A 23,810-nucleotide genomic window follows, 5' to 3' on the forward strand; every position below is an offset into this window, starting at 1 on the left:
GCATGGAACAACGAAGGCCATAATATGACTTTGTTTATTGTTGCTAGGTGGTGTCGCGTCAGAGATACGGTCAGCTTTGGTTTTTTATAATGGGATGCTACAGTTTGGTACTTATTTTCTGATAGCGGCTGTAGGGACGAATCCAGTGATGTGTAACAGTAAGGTGTTTGAAGGTCAACGAAGGTCAAAAAGGTGGCATGAACGTCCATTTACAGAAGGTGTTCGAAGTGATGACCATTGGTATGAATGCAGTGCTGCAATCTTCTTATCATGGATTGAATGGTATTCCTTATCACTTCGGTATTTATCGAAGTACATGCTCTGACAGTTCTCTTTTGCATATCTTCAGGTGTAGTTCGGAACGTCTTTATAAACAATGTCTTTTACAAATCCCCACAAGAAAAAATCCAGAGGCGTCAAGTCTGGCGAACGAGCCGGCCACGACACATCACCTCCGCGTCCAATCCAACGATTTGGGAATTATAATTGCGTACTTGCGCGGCCGGAGTCAGTCGAAATAAAAGTTTTCTGGGTATGGTACCGCCTCATAAAGCAAAAACTACTGCTGCTGGAGAAAAACCAACGTTTCGGCCACGGCTGCAGCGGCCTTCTTCTGGGTCTAATGGTGCGTTCTAGCTATGGAGTGTCCTTTATATTTTGTTGCTACTGTTCACTGCGCACGCCATTACGTCATAATTTTAAAAAGATAGTTAGTTTCATTGGTCACTTAAGGAAGAAGGAAAGGGAACTTTATTTTAATAGGTTGTTGCGGTGGAGGGAGAACGTGACCTCTGTTGTCTATTGGCTCTTGCGTTATGTACCACGATTGGTGGCGACCGTCGAATGAGAAGTTGGCTGCTGTTTACCAACTGCTGGACGTCGGCCGCGCGGCGCCAGCTGTTGGGCTCTGATTGCTGGCAGCCAAGATGGAGCAAGCCTGAGTCCATCCTCCCTGTTCATGTTGTGAGGGGTTTAAGTGTTTCGATGACCTCTCTAATTTTGCGTTTCGTCATAATTGGCTGCTTGGCCAACACACAGGCTTCGCTGAATTTTATTTATTTTCCGCAGTCTTGCTGATGTTCGGCCACTGCGGATTTGTTGTGTTGCCCTAGAGGAATATAACGCTCGTGTTCCCGAATGCGCGTTGCTGTTGGCCTACCAGTCTCGCCGATGTATGCCTCTCCACATTCGCATTCCACCTGGTAAACGCCTGCAGTGTGTAATGCATCCACCTTGTATTTGGTGGAGCCTAGCACGTCCTGGATCCTGGGACCACTATAAGAGACAGGCTGCACCCGAACGCGGCGAAGCTGTTTGCCTATTCGGTTTTTGGTGTCCAACTTGCAGCAGCCAACATGAATTTTAAATTGCCCAATAATGCATGTTATGCAAATTAACATTTCCGTGGTTCGTGAATGTAGCCTCGTCAGTAAATGAAATCAAATTAATAAATGTGTCATCCCTCTGAATCTGAAGTTCAGCCCATCGGCAGAATTCCGTACTAGTTAATTCTTCGTGGAGACGGATATGGCAAGGATTATATTTATGGCAATGTAGAACACGAACAACACTACTCTGGCTCATGCCAGATTCCCTTGAGATTTGACGCGAACTAACACAAGGCTCTCGAACCACAGTGGCAAGAGTACGAATTTCCTTTTCCCCGTTAGTAAATTTCCTTTGCCGGATTGTTTCCGATGCGTTAAAGACCCAGTTGTTCTCAATTTATCATTCACATATTCCAATGTACGACGTGTAGGGTGAGTACGTTGAGGATATCTTTCAGCGTATAAGTCTCTAGCTCTCACTGAATTTCGTTGGCATTCTCCGTAAATGAGGAGCATATCGACTTGTTCTTCAAAGGAATACAGGTTCGCTTGATTCGATGATACTAGTCTTACGGTTCCTTTTTTTTTTTTTTTTTTTTTTTTTTTTTTTTTTTTTTTTTTTTTTTTTTTTTTTGCGTCAGTCTACTGGCTGGTTTGATGCGGCCCGCCACGAATTCCTTTCCTGTGCTAACCTCTTCATCTCAGAGTATCACTTGCAACCTACGCCCTCAATTATTTGCTTGACGTATTCCAATCTCTGTCTTCCTCTACAGTTTTTGCCCTCTACAGCTCCCTCTAGTACCATGCAAGTCATTCCCTCATGTCTTAGCAGATGTCCGATCATCCTGTCCCTTCTCCTTATCAGTGTTTTCCACATATTCCTTTCCTCTCCGATTCTGCGTAGAACCTCCTCATTCCTTACCTTATCAGTCCACCTAATTTTCAACATTCGTCTATAGCACCACATCTCAAATGCTTCGATTCTCTTCTGTTCCGGTTTTCTCACAGTCCATGTTTCACTACCATACAATTCTAGACGTACATGCTCAGAAATTTCTTCCTCAAATTAAGGCCGGTATTTGATATTGGTAGACTTCTCTTGGCCAGAAATGCCTCTTTTGCCATAGCGAGTCTGCTTTTGATGTCCTCCTTGCTCCGTCCGTCATTGGTTATTTTACTGCCTAGGTAGCAGAATTCCTTAACTTCATTGACTTCGTTACCATCAATCCTGATGTTAAGTTTCTCGCTGTTCTCATTTCTACTACTTCTCATTACCTTCGTCTTTCTCCGATTTACTCTCAAACCATACTGTGTACTCATAAGACTGTTCATTCCGTTCAGCAGATCATTTAATTCTTCTTCACTTTCACTCAGGATAGCAATGTCATCAGCGAATCGTATCATTGATATCCTTTCACCTTGTATTTTATTTCCACTGGTGAACCTTTCTTTTATTTCCATCATTGCTTCCTCGATGTACAGATTGAAGAGTAGGGCGAAAGGCTACAGCCTTGTCTTACACCCTTCTTAATACGAGCACTTCGTTCTTGATCGTCCACTCTTATTATTCCCTCTTGGTTGTTGTACATATTCTATATGACCCGTCTCTCCCTATAGCTTAACCCTACTTTTTTCAGAATCTCGAACAGCTTGCACCATTTTATATTGTCGAACGCTTTTTCCAGGTCGACAAATCCTATGAACGTGTCTTGATTTTTCTTTAGCCTTACTTCCATTATTATCCGTAACGTCAGAACTGCCTCTCTCGTGCCTTTACTTTTCCTAAAGCCAAACTGATCTTCAACTAGCGCATTATCAACTTTCTTTTCCATTCTTCTGTATATTATTCTTGTAAGCAGCTTCGATGCATGAGCTGTTAAGCTGATTGTGCGATAATTCTCGCACTTGTCAGCTCTTGCCGTCTTCGGAATTGTGTGGATGATGCTTTTCCGAAAGTCAGATGGTATGTCGCCAGACTCATATATTCTACACACCAACGTGAATAGTCGTTTTGTTGCCACTTCCCCTAATGATTTTAGAAATTTTGATGGGATGTTATCTATTCCTTCTGCCTTATTTGACCGTAAGTCCTCCAAAGCTCTTTTAAATTCCGATTCTAATACTGAATCCGAATCTCTTCTAAATCGACTCCTGTTTCTTCTTCTATCACATCAGACAAATCTTCACCCTCATAGAGGCTTTCAATGTATTCTTTCGACCTATCTGCTCTCTCCTCTGCATTTAACAGTGGAATTCCTGTTGCACTCTTAATGTTACCACCGTTGCTTTTAATGTCACCAAAGGTTGTTTTGACTTTCCTGTATGCTGAGTCTGTCCTTCCGACAATCATATCTTTTTCGATGTCTTCACATTTTTCCTGCAGCCATTTCGTCTTAGCTTCCCTGCACTTCCTATTTATTTCATTCCTCAGCGACTTGTATTTCTGTATTCCTGATTTTCCCGGAACATGTTTGTACTTCCTCCTTTCATCAATCAACTGAAGTATTTCTTTTGTTACCCATTGTTTCTTCGCAGCTACCTTCTTTGTACTTATGTTTTCCTTCCCAACTTCTGTGATGGCCCTTTTTAGAGATGTCCATTCCTCTTCAACTGTGTTGCCTACTGCGCTATTCCTTATTGCTGTATCTATAGAGTTAGAGAACTTCAAACGTATCTCGTCATTCCTTAGAACTTCCGTATCCCACTTCTTTGAGTATTGATTCTTCGTGACTAATGTCTTGAACTTCAGCCTACTCTTCATCACTACTATATTGTGATCTGAGTCTATATCTGCTCCTGGGTACGCCTTACAATCCAGTATATGATTTCGGAATCTCTGTCTGACCATGATGTAATCTAATTGAAATCTTCCCGTATCTCCCGGTCTTTTCCAAGTATACCTCCTCCTCTTGTGATTCTTGGTATTCGCTATTACTAGCTGAAACTTGTTACAGAACTCAATTAGTCTTTCTCCTCTTTCATTCCTTGTCCCAAGCCCATATTCTCCTGTAACGTTTTCTTCTACTCCTTCCCCTACAACTGCATTCCAGTCGCCCATGACTATTAGATTTTCGTCCCCCTTTACATACTGCATTACCTTTTCATACACTTTCTCTACCTGTTCATCTTCAGCTTGCGACGTCGGCATGTATACCTGAACTATCGTTGTCGGTGTTGGTCTGCTCTCTGCGGTTCCTATTAACGTTGTATTGCGGAACCGTCGAACGGTTTTTACATGTCAATGGCACGTTAGATGGATACGCAGTATTCGGTGAATATTTACTATTTTCATGATATACGAGAGAGAATTGTCAGAACATGTGTATCGATGACTGCCGATGTGATAAGGAATACCTCTCAATCCGTGATAAGAATATTGCAGCACCGCATTGATACCACAGGTCGTCACTTCGGACACCTTCTGTAAATGGACGTTCATGCCGCCTTTGTGACCGTCGTTGACCTTCAAAGACCTTACTGTTACACATAATTGGATTCGTCTCGATAGCCGCTATCAGGAAATAAGTACCACACTATAGCATCCCATTAAAAAAACCAACGAAGTTGACATTCATATCTCCGAAGCGATTCCACCGAGAAACAAAATACCAACGTCATATTATGCCCCCCATTGTCCCATGCCACACTTGTCCCACGAACTTTTCAGCTCCTATCATACTTGAAGAATTATTCTTGGTGGCAATAGTTAGTGACTCACCCTGTATAATAGTGAAGTATTGTCAAACTTACGGTTGTAGACAACTCCAGAGGAAACGAAGTGAAGTTCATTTTCATACGCAAATTACATTTTTATTTAGATTTCAGAACTACACTGACGGGGAAAGAATCACAACACCAAAAACTAATTAATGTAGAGTGATGAAGTTTCGGGAATACATTTGTCTAGCTAACATATTTCAGTCTACATCTACGTGGATACCCTGCAAATCACATTTAAGTGCCTGGCAGGGGGTTCATCGAACCACCTTCACAATAATTCTCTATTATTCCAATCTCCTGCAGAGCGCGGGAAAAAACGAACACCTGTACCTTTCCGTGCGAGCTCTGATTTCTCTTATTTTATTTTGGTGATCGTTTCTCCCGATGAAGATCTGCGTCAACAAGATAGTTTCGCTTTAGGAGGACACAGCTGGTGATTGAAATTTCATGTGAAGTTTCCGCCGAAACGAAAAACGCTTTTGTTTTTATGTCCTCCACCCCAAATCGTGTATCATTTCAGTGACACTCTCTCCCCTATTTCGCGATAATAAAAAACATGGTGCCCTTCTTTGATTTCTTTCGATGTACTCCGTCAGCCCTATCTGATAAGGATCCCAAACCGCACAGCAGTATTCTAAAAGAGGAAGGACAAGCGTAGTGTAGGCAGTCTCTTTAGTAGATCTGTTACATTTTCTAACTGCCCTGCCAATGAAACGCAGTCTTTGCTAAGCCTTCCACACGGCATTTTATTTGTGTCCCTACCAATTTACGTTGTTCGTAACTGCAATTCCTGGTATTTAGTTGAATTTACGGCCTTTAGATTTGATTGATTTATCGTGTAGCCCAAGTTCAACGGATTCCTTTTACCACTCATGTGGATTCTGCTAAGTCTTTCTGTTCGTTATTTGGGGTCAACTGCAAATTTTTGCACCATACAGATATCTTTTCTAAATTGTTTCGCAATTTGATTTGAACAACTGATGACTTTACTAGTCGATAAACGACAGCATCATCCGCAAACAACCAGCTCAAATTGTTTCCTAAATCGTTTACATAGATAAGGAACAGCAGAGGGCCTATAGTACTACCTTGGGGAACCTCAGAAAACGCTTCTGTTTTAGTCGATGACTTTCCTTCAGTTACTACGAACTGTGACCTCTCTGACAGGAAATCACGAATCCAGTCACATAACTGAGAAGATATTCCATAAGCACGCAATTTCACTACAAGTCGCTTGTGTGGTACACAGTCAAAAGCATTCTGGAAATCTGGAAATACGGAATCAATTTGAAATCCCTTGTCAGTAGCACTCAGCACTTCGTGTGAGTAAAGACCTAGTAGCGTATCACAAGAACGATGTTTTCTAAATCCTTATTGAGTGTGTGTCAATAGACCGTTTTCTTCGAAGTATTTCATAATGTTCGAACACAATATATGTTCCAAAATCCTGCTGCATATCGACGTTAACTATATGGGCCTGTCATTTAGTGGATTATTATTACTAACTTTTTTGGAATACTGGTGTGACCTGTGCAACTTTCCAGTCTTTGCGTACGGATCAGTGATTAACACTGCAAGATCACAAGCTCGAAACACGTCTTTACAAATGTGGACTGCTGCTACATTAGTAACAGGTTTATCAGCCAGAATGCTGAATGCAAGCATGCAGGCGTTCATGCATTGTGCCACACAGTTTCCGGATGTCAGTTTGGGGCATGGAGTTCCACGCCTGTTGCACTTGGGCTGTCATCATGGGGACGGTTAACGCTGTTTGTGGATGACACTGGCGTTATCGTCCGATGATGTCTCGTATGTCCTCGGCTGGTGCTAGACCTGGTAACATGTTGAGTTACAACAGCGGTACGTGGTCGAGCGTTATCCTGTTGGAAAACACCCTCTGGAATGCTGTTCAGGAATGGCATCACAACAAGTCGAATCACCTGACAGACGCACAAATTTGCAGTCAGGTCGTGAGCGATAACCACGAAAGTGCTCCCGTTGTCATACGAAATCGCACCCCAGACAGTAACTCGAGGTGTAAGTCCTGCGCGTATAGCACGCAGACTGGATGTTTGCAGGCACTCGACTGGTCTTATTCTTCTACTCAACAAGCTGCCGTCGTTGGCCCGAGGTAGAATCCGCTTTCACCAGAAAACACAACAGATCTCCATCCTGCCCCACAGTGAGCTCTCATCTGATTCCACACTGAAGTCGCAAATGGCGGTGGTTTGAGATCAGTTGAATGCACTCTGCAGGGCGTGTGGCACGGAAGTGTCCTTGAAGTTACCTATTTGCATCAATTTATTATGTCACTGTAGTCCCAACTGCTGCTCAGATTGCTGCGGCGGATACAGTACGATGCCGCAGAGTCAAACGCCGAACACAGTGGTCTTCCCTCTCGGTATCGATACGTGGTCGTCCAGAGACCGTACATTCCCGTGACCTTCGGTGCCAGCAGTCACGTACAATGGCCACATTCCTGCTAAGTCTTTCTGCAATATTACAGAAGGAACATCAAGCTACTCCTAGCCCTATTACACGATCTCCTTCAAACTCAGTGATATGCCAATAATGGCGTGGTTACGCCTTAAAGGCACTATTGACTGACATCACTTCCATTGTCAAAGGTAACCAACGCTCGCAACCGTTACAACGTGTATTTGAATCAAACCTGACTCACTTCCTCATGGGGCGCAACTAGCCCCACTCTTCTGCGACTGACGCGAAATTTGAATATCCACCGTCTTTCCGATGTAGAAACACGCCTTCCAACTTTCGTTTATATTGCACATCTGCTTCTTGGTATTGTGACTGTTTTTCGTCAGTGCATTTTGTTTTCCTTGCCAATCGTTTTGTAACCCGTCTGTCTTATTTTCTATATGGTTGCCTGCATTTTACTGTAATATGGTTATCTTGCTCCAGGTGAGCATGATACAACAGACTTTTACGAATTTTATCCACTCCTTGCTTTGTTTGATATATTTTCATAAGATTGTTCTCCATGTCTCTCTTTAGAACATGAGCCATTTACTATGGTCATATCTTTCATTTAAACACTCTTATTTCGACTACTGTTCCTTTTAAGGACGCTTTAATACAACATGAGTGAGAGTGATGGAGACATCTAATAATCTCTACAGTTCACTTTAAATGATTTGATCATGAGTGCATATTGTGTACTCCATTCTATTGAGGGTTATTGCCTGTTTCGTATATTTAGTACCTAAACGCCAATGGTGTTGCACATTGACTTCACTGGCTCTCTTGTTCAATTTTTTATTTTAATTTTTCCTCCAGTTTTGTTTTATCTCTTCAGGCGTTCCTGATGCAGTTTCAGTGATGTGACAGAGATTGTACTGATAAAGGATTACTCTACAGCTGCTGCGCCTACCGACTTACTTTCGTTTATGTCGCACAACTCTAGCTTGGTGTTGCCATTTTTTTTGTCTGTGTAGTATATCTACCGCGTTGCATTTAATGTATTAATTGCACTAGTGTAGACGGTACTTCCCTTATTCAATTCCATATCTGCCTCTTGTTTGTGCAATTTCCATTTACTTAGCCGGATATTTTAAAATTATGGGTGCAAGCTATTCAGAGAGATAAATGGTCCCCTACTGCGTACAGTACAATATGCAGCCGACACTTCACGGAAACAAGCTGGTTGCAAGGAGACAATTGGTTTAAAAACAGCCCGTTGCTAGTCAAGTAAGTTAAAATGTTACAAGCATTTATGTTGTAATTGTATCAACAAAATAATAGTTAACAGCATTTGCCTTTGAAGAATTTATTGTGAACATAGTTAAGAAGCTGTAATAATTATGAACTACTGTGTTGGCAAAATTGAAATGCTCACTTCTTGCATTAAATGCATTTGATAAAGTTCCTTGAAGCACTTGACGTAAACTAAGGAACACAGACAACGCTACTTTCATCAATAAAAATAAATTTGCGGAAGAAAATAAGATTTCAAATGGCTGTCACCCGAAGAACGAAAAATGTCTCAACGACGATCGAATTGACTCATGAACACAACAAAAAAGAATACAATAATACCGATGTGGAGAATCATTTGAAATTTAATTTTGCATGTTATTGTTAACCGGTTGAAGAACAGTGTGTCACAAACAAAACAGAAGATAATATTCTGATACCAAGAAACAATATGCTCTGACGTCATATCTGACGCTAAATTATTGTTCGCCTAAAGCTTACAGATATTTAAGATCATTATTTTGTGTGGGCCACAAAACTGAATGCGATATTAGACTTATATCAAGAGCTAACTCGAAAATTGTAACTACCAAAGTCCAGGGAAAAAACTCTTCTACGCGACAGAAGCTAACAAAAATCATTTTGTTTTCAAATGTGTTGTAAAAACAAAAAATAAAAATGAATGTTGAATTGAATATTGTTTACTTTTAAATTTTGTTCATCCTTTTCCACAAAAAAAGCTAGAGCAAACGATTAGACATTTTCCAATGTTAAATTCTTTGTAAGAACATTATGTATTTTATTTCGAATTAAGCTTTTCGAACTTGTAATGTGACATCTGATAAACGTTACAACTAAGTTACAAAAAAGTTGTCTTCCAGGAATTTTCACTTTACAGTTTTTTAGATAATGAAGAGGTCAGTGTGTAGAAAGTATTTATTTCTCAATAGCACTTTACAACTAGAGGGTTTCAGAGGAAGCTTAGGGAACGGTTGACAAGAACAGCGGTCAGGAATACAGTAGAAAAGAATGGGTAGGGTTGAGAGATGAAATAGTAAAGGCAGCAGAGGGTCAAGTAGGTAAAAAGCGAGGGCTAGAAATCCTTGGGTAAAGGAAGATATACTGAATTTAATCGATGAAAGGAGAAAACATAAAAATGCAATAAATGAAGCATTCGAAAAGAAATACAAACGGCTAAAAAAGATCGACAGGTAGTCCAAAATGGCTCAGCAGGAATGATTGGAGGACAAATGTAAGAATGTAGAAGCAAATATCACAAGAGATACGATAGACGCCGCTACAGGAAAATTAAAGAGATCTTTGGAGAAAAGAGAACCACCTGTATAAATGTCAAGAGCTCAGATGGAAAATCAGCTCTAAGCAAAGAAGGGAAAGCAGAAAGATGGAAGGAATATGTAAGGGGTCTATACAAGGGCGATGTAGTTGAGGGCAATGTTATTGAAATGGAAGAGGACGTAGATCAAGATAAGATGGGAGATATGATACTGCGTGAGGAATTTGACAGAGCTCTGAAAGACCTGAGTAGAAAGAAGGCCTCCTGGGAGTAGACGACATTCCGTTAGAATTGCTGATAGCCTTGGGAGATCCAGGGCCTGACTAAACACTTCCATCTGGTGAGCGAGACGTATGAGACAGGCGAAACACCCTCACACTTCAAGAAGAATATAACAATCCCAATTCCAAAGAAATCAGGCGCTGACAGGTGCGAAAATTAGCGAACTGTCAGTTCAATAATTCACGGATGCAAAATAACTAACACGTGTCCTTTACAAAAGAATGGAAAAACTGGTAGAAGTTGACCTCGGGGAAGATCAGTTTGGATTCCGGAGGAATGTAGGAAAACGCGAGGCAATACCATCCTACGACTTCTCATAGAAGTTAGATTAAGGAAAGACAAACCTACATATATAGCATTTGTAGACTTAGAGAAAGCTTTTGACAATGATAACTGGAATACCATCTTTCAAATTCTAAAGGTGGAAGGGGTAAAATAAAGGGACCGAAAGGCTGTTTACAATTTCTACAGAAACCAGATAGCGGTTATAAGAGTCGAGGGACATGAAAGGGAAGCTGTGGTTGAGAAGAGTGTGAGGCAGGATTGTAGCTTATCCCCGACGTTATTCAATCTGTATATTGAGCAAGCAGGAAAGGAAACCAAAGAAAAATTTGGAGTAGGAATTAAAGTTCGGGCAAAATAAATGAAAACTTTAAGGGTTGCTGATGACATCGTAATTCTGTCAGAGACGGCAGAGGACTTGGAAGAGCAGTTGAACGGAATGGACTGTGTCCTGAAAGGAAAGTATAAGATGAACATCAACAAAAACAAAACAAGGATAATGGAATGTAGTAGAATTAAATCAGGGGATAGTAATGGAATTAGTTTAAGAAATGAGGCACTTAAATAGTAGTGCAGCAAAACAACTGATGATGGCCGAAGTAGAGAAGATATAAAATGTAGACTGGCAATGGCAAGGAAAGCGTTTCTGAAGAAGAGAAATTTATTAACATCGAGTATTGATTTAAATGTAAGGAAGTCCTTTCGGAAAATATTTGTATGGAGTATAGCTACGTATGAAAGTGAAACATCGACGATAAATAGTTTAGACAAGAAGAGAATAGAACCTTTTGAAGTATGAAGATTAGATGGGTTGATCACCTAACCAATGAGGAGGTAGTGTTTAGAATTGGGGAGAAGAGAAATTTGTGGTACAATCTGATTAAAAGAAGGGATCGATTGGTAGGACACATTCTGAGGCAACACGGGAGCACCAATTTAGAATTTGGGGGAAGCATGGGGAGTAATAATCGTAGAAGGAGACCAAGAGATGAATACAGTAAGCTGATTCAGATGGACGTAGGTTGCTCGATTGACAGATCACTCATGCCAAAAAGACATATTTAACATACAATGTGATACATTATACCTATGGTATCGGAAAGTAAATTTTAGACATCTACATGCAAATCATATTTTACTGACAACTGGATAGACAGAGACAGAGACCAATGTGGCGGGCAAAGATATCGAACGTAACGACTTCGTAATACACAGTACTACCTTCAATTTATCCTTGATATCATTGGATATGCCAGGGGCTCCTTTACCACACGGCCCCACACTGGCTCCGGCGGTACTCGCAGTAAACCGCCAGATTCGAGTTCACACGCGCAACTAAAGTGGCGCCACTTCTAGTGGCATTATGTCGTAGACTGCCGTTCACACAGGATGTGGAGGCACAGTTATCAACTTGAGATCATATGAGATGATTTGGGCAAATATTCAAGGGATAGTGCACGCCATTGCCTTAAAACTGAGGCAAGAGTTAATACAAATGAAAGAAAACCCATATTGTAGACCTGGGAATGGATTTCATGTACGTATAAACACACTTGTAAAAAAAAAGAAGAAGAAGAAGAACACTCGAGCATGAAAATGCTGGCTGCTATGACGAACCAACTAAAAACTGGATTGTAAATATCACCTGGAGACGCACCATTTTCCCGAAATTTTAGAAAATCATTGTATTTGTTACTGAAGGCTTTTTGAATATATCAGCAATTATTACATCGCACTCACGTGCTACTTCTCACATACAATACGCAGTTTCTACAGCGCGTGGTCTCTGAAAGCTTACCATACGACACGCTCTTTAGGGTTCTGTACTTCATCTGGTGTAAACGGAACCCTTATAGGAGTACTTTTTGTCTGACCGACTGTTCAAAATCCTTTTCCTCAGGATCGGGTAGACGTATAAAGTTGTGTATGTCGCATACTTAGGTCAATATTTTATTTATTTATTTAGTTAACCTGGCAAGATTGGGGCCAACAGGCCCTCTCTTACATCTAACCAGACATTCTACTTATTTTACAATCATATGTTTTAGTAGGCCTGTTAAACTACATCTAATACAAAAACTGAAATAAACAAAAACAAAGTCACAGTTGGAAAAATACATACACATAGAGTATATTCGTAGATGATAAGTAATGTTATAATTAGACATTATGAAAGAGACAAATTTTAGATAGGAGTGCTAGCAGCAGGGAGTATGAGGGAGGCTGATGGTGAAGAGAGGAGAAGAATAGAGACATGATGTAACATAATTAAGGAAATATAAATGAAAAGAAGATTGCGTGGTTAATAGAGATAGATGAAGAGGAAGAAGAGAAAGGAGCAAGATACAAGACACTAGCTTTGCTATTTGACAGAGGAGAGGATTGGCCTTGTACATTACTTTTGTGGAAAACATGAGGGTGATAGTAGGAAATGCTTCAACTTCTTCTTAAAAGCAGCAGGGGATTGAAATTTGCGCAAGGTAAGGGTCAGTTTGTTTCAGAGGCGGACAGCGGCAACTGAGAAGCAGTTTGCATAAGTTTTTGTTTTGTGAGTGGGCACAGTTAGGATACTAAATGAGAGTGACCTCGTGTTTCGATTATGATGGCATGAAAGGTGCTTAATCTCTGAAGCAAGACACTGGGGTGCTTGCGCGACGAGGAGTCGGTGAAGTAGACATAGAGTGTGGTAGTCACGCAATTTGTCCGGCCGCAGCGACCCTAGCTGTGTGTATGAAGCACTAACATGATTATATCGGCGAATGTTGCAGGTGTAACGCACACAGCCATTCATAGTTAGTTCTATCCGTCGGTTGTTTTCACTACTCATGCCTTGTTGAATTACATCACAATAGTGGAGGTTCGGTAGAACGAGTGCTTGCACGAGCTGGCGTTTCAAGTCCTGTGGAAGTACGTTCCGAAACTTCTTGAGGGCATAGAGACAAGCGGACGTCTTCCGGCACACTGCGGCTGTATTCTCCGCCCAGTTGAGAGGCTCATCCAAAGTTACACCCAAGTTCTTAACTCTTTTCTGATACGGTATTGGAATACCGTCGAGCAGAATAGAAGGCAGCCGTTCGCGGAAATCTGAACTTATTAATTTCTGATACGCTATTAAGATTACTTGTGTTTTTTTTTTTGCATTTAGTTCAAGCCCGAGGTTTTTTGGCCATGTCACTACTGAAGACAGATCATCATTCATCTGAGCGATTGCAGTGTTTACATCTTCAGGTCTGACGCTTAGGTAGAGCTGGAGGTCGTAGGCATAGAAATGATATTTACAGGAGGACAGAACCGACGAAATATCGTTGACATATAAAGAAAACAAAAGTGGTTCTAACACTGATCCTTGTGTCACTCTAGAGGAGACATGTTTCCAGGAAGATTTTTCATTTACGCAGACAACATATTGCTGTCTGTCTTTTAAGCAGCTTTCAAACCACCTCATTGCACTATCTGGGAAATTAAGCTGTTGCATTTTTCTGAGCAATATGTCAAAGTTAACAGTATCAAAACCTTTGTTGAAATCTAGTAACGTCAATATTGTTGACTTTCGGCTGTCAATGGCATATATCAGGTCATCAGTTACTTTAATTAGAGCAGTGTTTGTGCTGTGATGTTTACGGAAACCGGTCTATAGTCCTTTAGTGATATAAAAATATTAGGCTTTTAAGTCAATGCAATCAAAAGATGCAGCCATTTATGTCACATGATTTGATACTCGCAGATTCATACATCAAGGCCTACACAGTAGTTCCTGTTGACATATAATCATGGAATTTTCCAAGAAACAATGTTTCACTGCACAACTAAAGGAGAAATCCTAAAAACGCGAATTTCTAATGATATCACACGAAAAAACTAATTTTTTGTCATTTGTTACCTGACTTTCTGGGTCTGTCTGCCATTCTGTTAATCCCCCTTTCTCTCAGGTATGGGTGCACACATCAAGTTGAAATGGACGTCACGTACTGAGGTCTTTAGTTCTTATACGGTTTACAAATATTAAGCTGGCGATTTATCTGGTAGTAAACAAGCAACCAGTCGATTTTCTACAATTTATTCGATCATGAACCTTATCAGATGGAGGTGCTACAAGAACATTATGCTGGCGACCAAGTGGAGTTAGATGCAGTGTTAGTGCTGCTGGCTGGAATGACCGAAACGTAGTAACGTTTCCGAACCCAAAAGCTTTCAACCTTTTAGCTACTTACAGTGCACTGCTTTGTAGTATCCTTATCAGATCTCTTCCTATAACGTACAATATTAAACTATGTTCACAAATACACACAGTATTTAGCTCCACTTGGTCTTACGCTGATTCACAGAAAGTAGACACTGGATGTTTTTGCAAAGAATATGGAAATGATAGACATAGCATAGCTACATCATGGTCTTTGACAAGAGATACGATGTATTACAGAGCAAATATTACTAGTACAGGTATTATATTTCAGTAAATTTTGCTAGCTTCAGAAGTGTTTTTATATTGGCACAAATTTTTTTAATATGAATTAACAGTCATACAACAGGTACACAAACAGAGCGGAATATTTACTACATAATTAAAAACTTGTTGCAGGTTCTTTATAAAAGAAATTCCAGTTTTTACTTTCTGTGTGAATCAATTTAAAACCAAGTGGAGCTAAATACTGTGTACATTTGTGTATATATCTTAATACTCTACATTATAGGAAGAGATCTCATATGGACACAACAAGTCAGTGTACTGTAAGTACCTAAAACATAGAAAGCTTTCGGGTTCGTAAACGTTTCGTCACCAATTACTAAATTTCCATCATTTCCGCCAGCAGCACCAGCACAGCATATAGCTACACTTGGTCCACAACATAATGTTCTTGTAACATCTCCATCTGATTATGAGCCTGCAATGGCTCAAAACCTTGTTCATGGTTGAATAAATCATAAAAAGCGATTGGTTGTATATTTATTACCAGATAAATCGCCAATTTAAATCACAGTCGCAGTTCGTCATCCACAATGGATATACTGAAAATTTTTGGCTTCTAAGTGAATGCTATCAAAAGATACGGCCATTATGCTAATTTTGATATACTCAAACTCACTCATTAAATCTTATATGGTACTTCCTCTTGACGTAGAAACATGAAATTTGACAAAAAGAAAGATTTCATAGTACAAGTACTAAAATTGTTAATTTGTAATTATATCACACGAAAAAAATTCCTATGTAATTTATCCTACTTCAAACTTGGAAGTAATACATTCTAGAAAGTCTTGAAATTTCTTGGACTGATATCTTCCCAGTGTCAATGTCAATAAAAGGCAAAGTCGTCGAGATCATCGATTTCCGGAATCGATTAACTGTCTATACACATAACTAAGTATCTGCGGAACCCTCAGCGCGCGGGTTCACTCTTAGCAGGCCAATTATCATGTTCCATATCTATTTATTTATTCATTATAACATGTTCCAGATAGTTATAACAAGTCATTAATGAGTCCACAGGTCGCTTATACAAAAAAAAAAAAATAACCATCCCCGAACAACTTCCAAAATGTTGTCAGTAGAGTTTGGGTTCACCCTGCATAGAAGTTCGTACGATGTGTCTGAAAACGAAAACTTGCACCCAACTCTGTAGTATCATGTTTGGCTTTTGGCAGTAAGACATAGTGTACCGTGAACAGACCCTCGCAGAGCTCAGACGTCCCCTCACATTTTCATTAATGTTCAGAGAGTTAAAATTCTTTGTCTGTAAATGAATATTTAAATTTGCCTCTTGACTCGGTGCTCCTTTGACGTAGCTGTTCGATTACAAACGTACCGTGAAGAAAAGAAACTGTTCAGAAGAGAATTACGCTCTTCTGACGGTCACGTGAAAGGCGCATGTTTTCAAGCTGCCAGCTCCTGCGGGCTGTTCACGTAAACACGCATTCCACGGAGGTGGATGCACCCAGCCGAAGAAGAGTGGGATGATAGCAGTGAAGAAAGCGACGACAAATGACGTATGAGTCCGTGCAATAATATTGATAAAAATAACATTTAGGATAGGATACCGAGGTTGCAAGAAAGACTCGAGTTTTGTAGTGAAAATAATGGAACAATTTTTGCTCCACGAAGTACCGAACATGATTAATTAGCGTTGTAGAACCAGTACTAGCTTTGTATATTACCAGTTGGTGCTGACAAATAAAGTTTAAATAATAACCTGCAACTTAAAACTTCTTTCGTTTAATCATTTCCCCACATATCGTCAACGAGAAAGAAGAGGAACACTCACCCAGGGTTCACCACCATATTGAAGATAAAACACAGCACACTATTCGCATGTTCCGGGGGACACCTCTTCAAATCGAGAAAGACAGATCTTATACACCTTCAACGTAAACCTGTGCAATTCAGAGCTCAAGAATAAATAGTGCATGTCGCCGAGCTTTTCTCTAACCTTTCCTTCGGCAGTCGGCCGGCCGGGGTGGCCAAGCGGTTCTAGGCGCTACAGTCTGGAATCGCGCGACCGCTACGGTCGTAGGTTCGAATCCTGCCTCGGGCATGGATGTGTGTGCTGTCCTTAGGTTAGTTAGGTTTAAGTAGTTCTAAGTTCTAGGGGACTGATGACCACAGATGTTAAGTCCCATAGTGCTCAGAGCCAGAGCCAAGACTAATGTTTGTTCAGTGGGCAATTGAGGGACGCTTAGTCCTGAGGGAGATACTAAAACAATCAAATGAAAATGTGGTCAGACTGGAACAGAAGACATAGCTGTAACTGCAATTGATATGAAATGGAAGTGGGCGGAAATGTAGCCAAATGACTGGACGGTAGAAGCACCAAGGAAATTTCTGTGCTGGAATCCAAGAGAAAATAGCCTGAGAAGATTATGCAGTGGGCTGGTAGATGACAAGAGGAAGCATATATGAGCATCACGGATGGACAGAGCTGAGGACTTTGAAGCACGGAACAGTCTAGGGGCAACGTTCGACTAGGAGTGGATCTCGCATGGCTGGTGATGATAATGGGTTGCCGGTGTCAGTATCGGAGACTCCAGCAGCTGCCGGACCCACCTGATGAGCCTCTGCAGCAGGGAGCGCCAGTAGCTGAACCGTTCCTCGTCCAGCTCCTTGAGCATGTTCCGGCAGCGCAGGAAGCCGCTGATCATCAGGAACGTGTCCACCGACGAGATCCCGTTCATGATCGGCGTCACCACGATGTCCTCCACATACTGAAAACACAAGAATCCGATGCAATATCCTGGCTCAAATTAACTATGGTTCAAATGTGTGTGAAATCTTATGGGACTTAACTGCTAAGGCCATCAGTCCCTAAGCTTACACACTATTTAATCTAACTTTGAATTACGCTAAGGACGACACATACACATCCATGCCCGAAGGGGGACTTGAACCTCCGATGGGAGGAGCCACGCGGTGGTGGCTAGGATGTACCAGACTACCAGCAGGATAAAAGATGTATAGTAGTGGACAGACGACAGAACCTTGGGACATTCCTGGAATAAGATGTGGGAATTGGAGCTGTTGTTATTGGCAAAAAATGGCTGCCTGAATAAAAAATGGCTCTGAGCACTATGGGACTTAACATCTGTTAAGTCAATACTACAAAGAACGAAACTTGTCTAGTTTGAAGGGGAAAACCAGATGGCGCTATGGTTGGACCGCTAGATGGGGCTGACAGATCAAACGGATATCAACCGTGATTTTAAAAATAGGAACCCCCATTTTTATTACATATTCGTGTAGTACGTAAAGAAATATGAATATTTTAGTTGGACCACTTTTTTCGCTTTGTGATAGTCTCAAACGTATAAGTACCTTCCGCCAGTGCCGAGGGTATTTGCTTCGTGATAAATTACCCGTGTTAAAATGGCTATTGTGATCAAAATTCCCTACGGTGGTGTGCTATGTATGCTGCTCGGAATCCTGAACAACAACATCCAAGTGTCCGGACCGTTCGCCGGATAGTTACGTTATTTAAGGAAACAGGAAGTGTTCAAAATGGCTCAAATGGCTCTGAGCACTATGGAACATAACATCTATGGTCATCAGTCCCTTAGAACTTAGAACAACTTAAACCTAACTAACCTAAGGACAGCACACAACACCAGTCATCACGAGGCAGAGAAAGGGAAATGTTCAGCCACATGTGAAACGTCAACCACGACCTGCAAAAAATGATGATGCACAAGTAGGTGTTTTAGCTGCTGCCGCGGCTAATCCGCACATCAGTAGCAGACAAATTGCGCGAGAATCGGGAATCTCAAAAACGTCGGTGTTGAGAATGGTATATCAACATCGATTGCACCTGTATCATATTTCTATGCACAATGAAATCCATGGCGACGACTTTGAACTTCGTGTACAGTTCTGCCACTGGGCACAAGAGAAATTACGGGACGATGACAGATTTTTTGCACGCGTTCTATTTAGCGACGATGCGTCATTCACCAACAGCGGTAGCGTAAACCAGATAATATGCACTATTCGGCAACGGAAAAACCTCGATGGATGCGACAAGTGGAACATCAGCGACCTTGTCGGGTTAATGTATGGTGCGGCATTATGGGAGGAAGAATAACTGGCCTCATTTTATCGATGGCAATCTAAAAGGTGCAATGTATGCTGATTTCCAACGTAATGTTCTACCGATATTACCACAAGATGTTTCACTGCATAAAAGAATGGCAATGTACTTCCAACATGATGAATGTCCGGCACATATCTTGCGTGAGGTTGAAGCGCTATTGAATAGCATATTTCATGACAGGCGGATTGGTCGTCGAAACACCATACCATGGCCCGTACGTTCACCAGCTCTGACGTCCCCGGATTTGTTTCTGTGGCGAAAATTGAAGGATATTTGCTATCGTGATCCACCGACAACGCCTGACAACATGGGTCAGCGCATTGTCAATGCATGTGCGAACATTACGGAAGGCGAACTACTCGCTGTTGAGAGGAATGTCGTTACACGTATTGCCAAATGCATTGAAGTTGACGGACATCATTTTGAGCATTTATTGCATTAATTTGGTATTTACTGGCAATCACGCTGTAACGGCATGCTTTCTCAGAAATGATAAGTTCACAAAGGTACATGTATCACATTGGAACAGCCGAAATAAAATGTTCAAACGTACCTACGTTCTGTAGTTTAATTTTAAAAACCTACCTGTTACCAACTGTTCGTCTAAAATCGTGAGCCATATGTTTGTGACTATTACAGCGCCAAATATCACACAGCAATAAAAGTGGTCCAACTAAAACATCCATATTTCTTTACGTACTACACGAATATGTAATAAAAAATGGGGGTTCCTATTCAAAAAAACGCAGTTGATTCGCGTTTGACCTATGGCAGCGCCATCTAGCGGGCCAACCATAGCGCCATCTGGTTTCCCCCTTCAAGCTAGACAAGTTTCGTTCTTTGTAGTTTTTTCGTTTGACGATTATTTCGTGAGATATCTGACCCGGTCACGATCAATGGACCACCCTATATACATTGAAATTACCCAAGTGGCCGCGGAGCTCTTACTCTTGTTGTCAGCGAATGTAGAGGGTTACGCAGTCGGTGTTCCAGGTTTTTAGCATCGCTCAAACTGCCAGCAATTACTGACAATTACTCGCAGATGCAGTCTCCAGCTTGTGCAGATAAGACGCAAAATTGACTGTACAGTATCACAGCTCAGGTTCGAAAGTTGTACTGCGTCGTATTTTAAACGTATAAAATTTAGAGCTCTGGATACAATAAAACACGAAACACTGCAAAGTTGTGTCCCACATACCGACCCGGGTTCCCGGGTTCGATTCCCGGCGGGGTCAGGGATTTTCTCTGCCTCGTGATGACTGGGTGTTGTGTGATGTCCTTAGGTCAGATAGGTTTAAGTAGTTCTAAGTTCTATGGGACTGATGACCATAGATGTTACGTCCCATAGTGCTCAGAGCCATTTGAACCACACACCGATAGCGAAAACCTGACCTACACTGTACTTAACCGCATAAGATGAAAACCTAACACAGCAACATTCGGCAGGATATAATGAGAATACTGACGTATCTTAATAGGTCGAACATTGGATCATGAGTGAAAAGTACTGCATAGTGATGTGCACGTAATTCTGATCGGTATTATTGTATTCGGTTCAAATCCGCTAATTGTTAATATGACCCGATAAAAGGCCCCTGAGGAGCCCCTGACAGTGCAGAACACGTACCATACGTTACATAAGCTAAAAAACACGAAACACTGCAAAGTTCTGTCCCACATACCGGTTAAAATAACTATGCGAATGTCAGATGCCAGTGTTAATAATAACTGCGTGCGGCTGAATGGCCGAGTGCAGATCGTTCGGTAGCACGCCACTTCCGCGACCTACGTGTGCCTGACCTACACTATGTGATCGAAAGTATCCGGACACCTGGGTGAAAATGACTTACAAGTTTCTGGCGCCCTCCATCGGTAATGCTTGAATTCAATATGGTGGTGGCCCACGCGTAGCCTTGATGACGGCTTCCACTCTCGCAGGCATACGTTCAATCAGGTGCTCGAAGGTTTCTTGGGGAATAGCAGCCCATTCTTCACGCAGTGCTGCACTGAGGCGAGGTATCGATGTCGGTCGGTGAGACCTGTCACGAAGTCGGCGTTCCAAAGCATCCCAAATGTGTTCTATAAAATTCAGGTCAGGATTCTTTGCAGGCTAGTCCATTACAGGGACGTTATTGTCGTGTAACCACTCTGCCACAGGCCGTGAATTATGAACAAGTGCTCGATCGCGTTGAAAGATGCAATCGCCATCCCCGAATTGCTGTTCAACAGTGGGAAGCAAGTAGGTGCTTAAAACATCAATGTAGACCTGTGCTGTGATAGTACCATGCAAAACAAAAATGGGTGCAAGCCCTCTCCATGAAAAACACGACCAAACCATAACACCACCGCCTCCGAATTTTACTGTTAGCACTACTCACGCTGGCAGATGAAGTCCTCCGGACATTCGCCACACCCACACCCTGCCATCGGATCGCCACTTTGTGTACCGTGACTCGTCACTCCACACAACGTTTTTCCACTGTTCAATTATCCAATTTTTACGCTCCTTACACCAAGCGAGGCGTTCTTTAGCATTTACTGGCGAGATGTGTGGCTTATGAGCAACCGCTCCACTATGAAACTACTCTCACCTCCCGCCTAAGTGTCATAGTACTTACAGTGGATCCTGATGCAGTTTAAAATTACTGTGTGGTCTGATGTCTGCCTGTTACACATAACGACCCTCTTCAACTGTCGACGGTGTCTGTCAATCAACAGACGAGGTATACCTGTGATGTAGGTGTCCCTCCACGTTTCCACTTCACTATCACATCGGTGACAGTGGACCTAGGCACCTTTATGAGTGTGGAAATCTCGCGTACAGACGTGACACCAGATAACCTGACCAAGTTCGAAGTCCGTGAGTTCCGCGGAGCGCCCCATTCTGTTCTCGCACAATGTCTAATGACTACTGAGGTTGCTGATATGGAGTACCTGGCAGTAGGTTGCAGCACAATGCACCTAATATGAAAACGTATATTTTTGGGGGTGTCCAGATACTTTTGATCACATTATGTACCTCAGGTGTCCAACCCCGAAAAAGGGACCTACAGTTTAAGGTGGAATCCGAGAATGTGTCATTGCTGGGGACTCCTCACAATAGATTATAGGCATACTGAAAATTTGGTCTGACCAGGATTCGATGCTGCGACCTCGCGGGTTCCAGGCACGTACGCCTTATAGCTAGACCACCAGCCTGACAGATTTCTGTGGTGGGGAGCGGAGTTGCCCCGACCCGCTAAGAACATGCCAGGTCCTCTTGACAGCACCTGTTGTGTAAGCACCAGAACAAAAAAGTACTTACTAACTGCTGTTATCACCTTCGTCGGTAGAGGGGAGGGCAGTGGCAATGACTGCAGCACCTCTAGGGACGTCGATCCATGTAATATCACCCCTCTCCTGCCTTCCTCCACCTATGTCGTGTCTCGCCTAGCCTCCTCCCACTCTATCCTAACCCTCTGCTGCTTATGCCTGGAGTACTGGTAACTCAGCGAGCACGCGCAGCCCGAGAAACAGCTCTGATTGGTTAACGCCTGGCCCTTACCATTCGACTAACGTCAAAGTTATTGTATTTGAAGTACAGGGTAAGGACGGAAGCTGAAGTAATGAGCAAAAATTTGTGCTACAGCTGGGACTAGACAGATATTCTAATCATTTTGGATATCACAGCTGCATAGATTACCCTAGTCCAGTCGTCTCCCTTCAGCTCGCGCCCTCAGCCCAATTTCACATTCTTAAATCATCTGTATTGCCGAGGCTCTCCAACACTAGAATAGCACCCTGGCTTTCGAATGTAAAAGGGAAATCCTGTCTGTACCTCAGGCATAGGTGGTCTATTGATCTGATATATCATCTGGCACACTTAAAACCTGGCTCTGTCCGATGCTGCAGTCTCATAAAGGTACGGTGTGTTGCAAAAAGAAAGACGTGATTAAAAACTGCATATTTATTGATAAAACATAATACTACAAACATGGGATACAATGCAAAATTCTCTCAATATCCTAAAGTTTTAGCTGTGCTATTACAAACGCTCTATACGTCCACCAGCGACAGCACAGACAACATCTAGATGATAGCTAAATTCGTCATAAATTAGACACAATGTACCTGATTTTACAGAAATTAAGGCGGCTGTTATTCTGTTCCACGCCCGGGTTCCCGGGTTCGATTCCCGGCGGGGTCAGGGATTTCCCCTGCCTCGTGATGACTGGGTGTTGTGTGATGTCCTTAGGTTAGTTAGGTTTAAGTAGTTCTAAGTTCTAGGGGACTGATGACCATAGCTGTTAAGTCCCGTAGTGCTCAGAGCCATTTGAACCATTTTTTTGTTATTCAGTTCTTCTTCTACGTCACGAGGTAAAGGGGAAATGAACTCACTTTCCTTCTGATACCCACACAAAGAAAAGATGGTATGGGGTTATGTCTCGAGATCTTGGAGGCCAAGAATGTTGGGCTGTGTCACCGGGTCCTGTGTGCTCTCTCCAGCGTTTTGGCAGTGTGACTGAGACACTGGCGTACGTTATTGTGCCAGTATGTTGGAGCTCAATCCTGTTGGAAAATAAAGTCATCAGAGTCCTTCTGAAGTTGTGGAAAAAGCCAATTCTGCACCATTTG

General features: G+C 42.0%; 1 protein-coding gene across 1 annotated transcript in view; it reads right to left on the reverse strand.

The window, feature by feature from the left end:
* LOC126273232 (O-acyltransferase like protein-like) overlaps nt 1–23,810 on the reverse strand; it is a 225,365-nt gene that overhangs the window by 70,130 nt on the left and 131,425 nt on the right. Inside the window, exon 6 of the mRNA XM_049976776.1 lies at nt 17,660–17,817. Within this exon, the coding sequence (XP_049832733.1) occupies nt 17,660–17,817 (158 nt within the window). The remainder of the gene's footprint in view (nt 1–17,659; nt 17,818–23,810) is intronic.

The sequence above is a fragment of the Schistocerca gregaria genome, chromosome 5 (genome assembly GCF_023897955.1).
Source record: "Schistocerca gregaria isolate iqSchGreg1 chromosome 5, iqSchGreg1.2, whole genome shotgun sequence".
NCBI classification, from domain to species: Eukaryota; Metazoa; Arthropoda; class Insecta; order Orthoptera; family Acrididae; genus Schistocerca; species Schistocerca gregaria.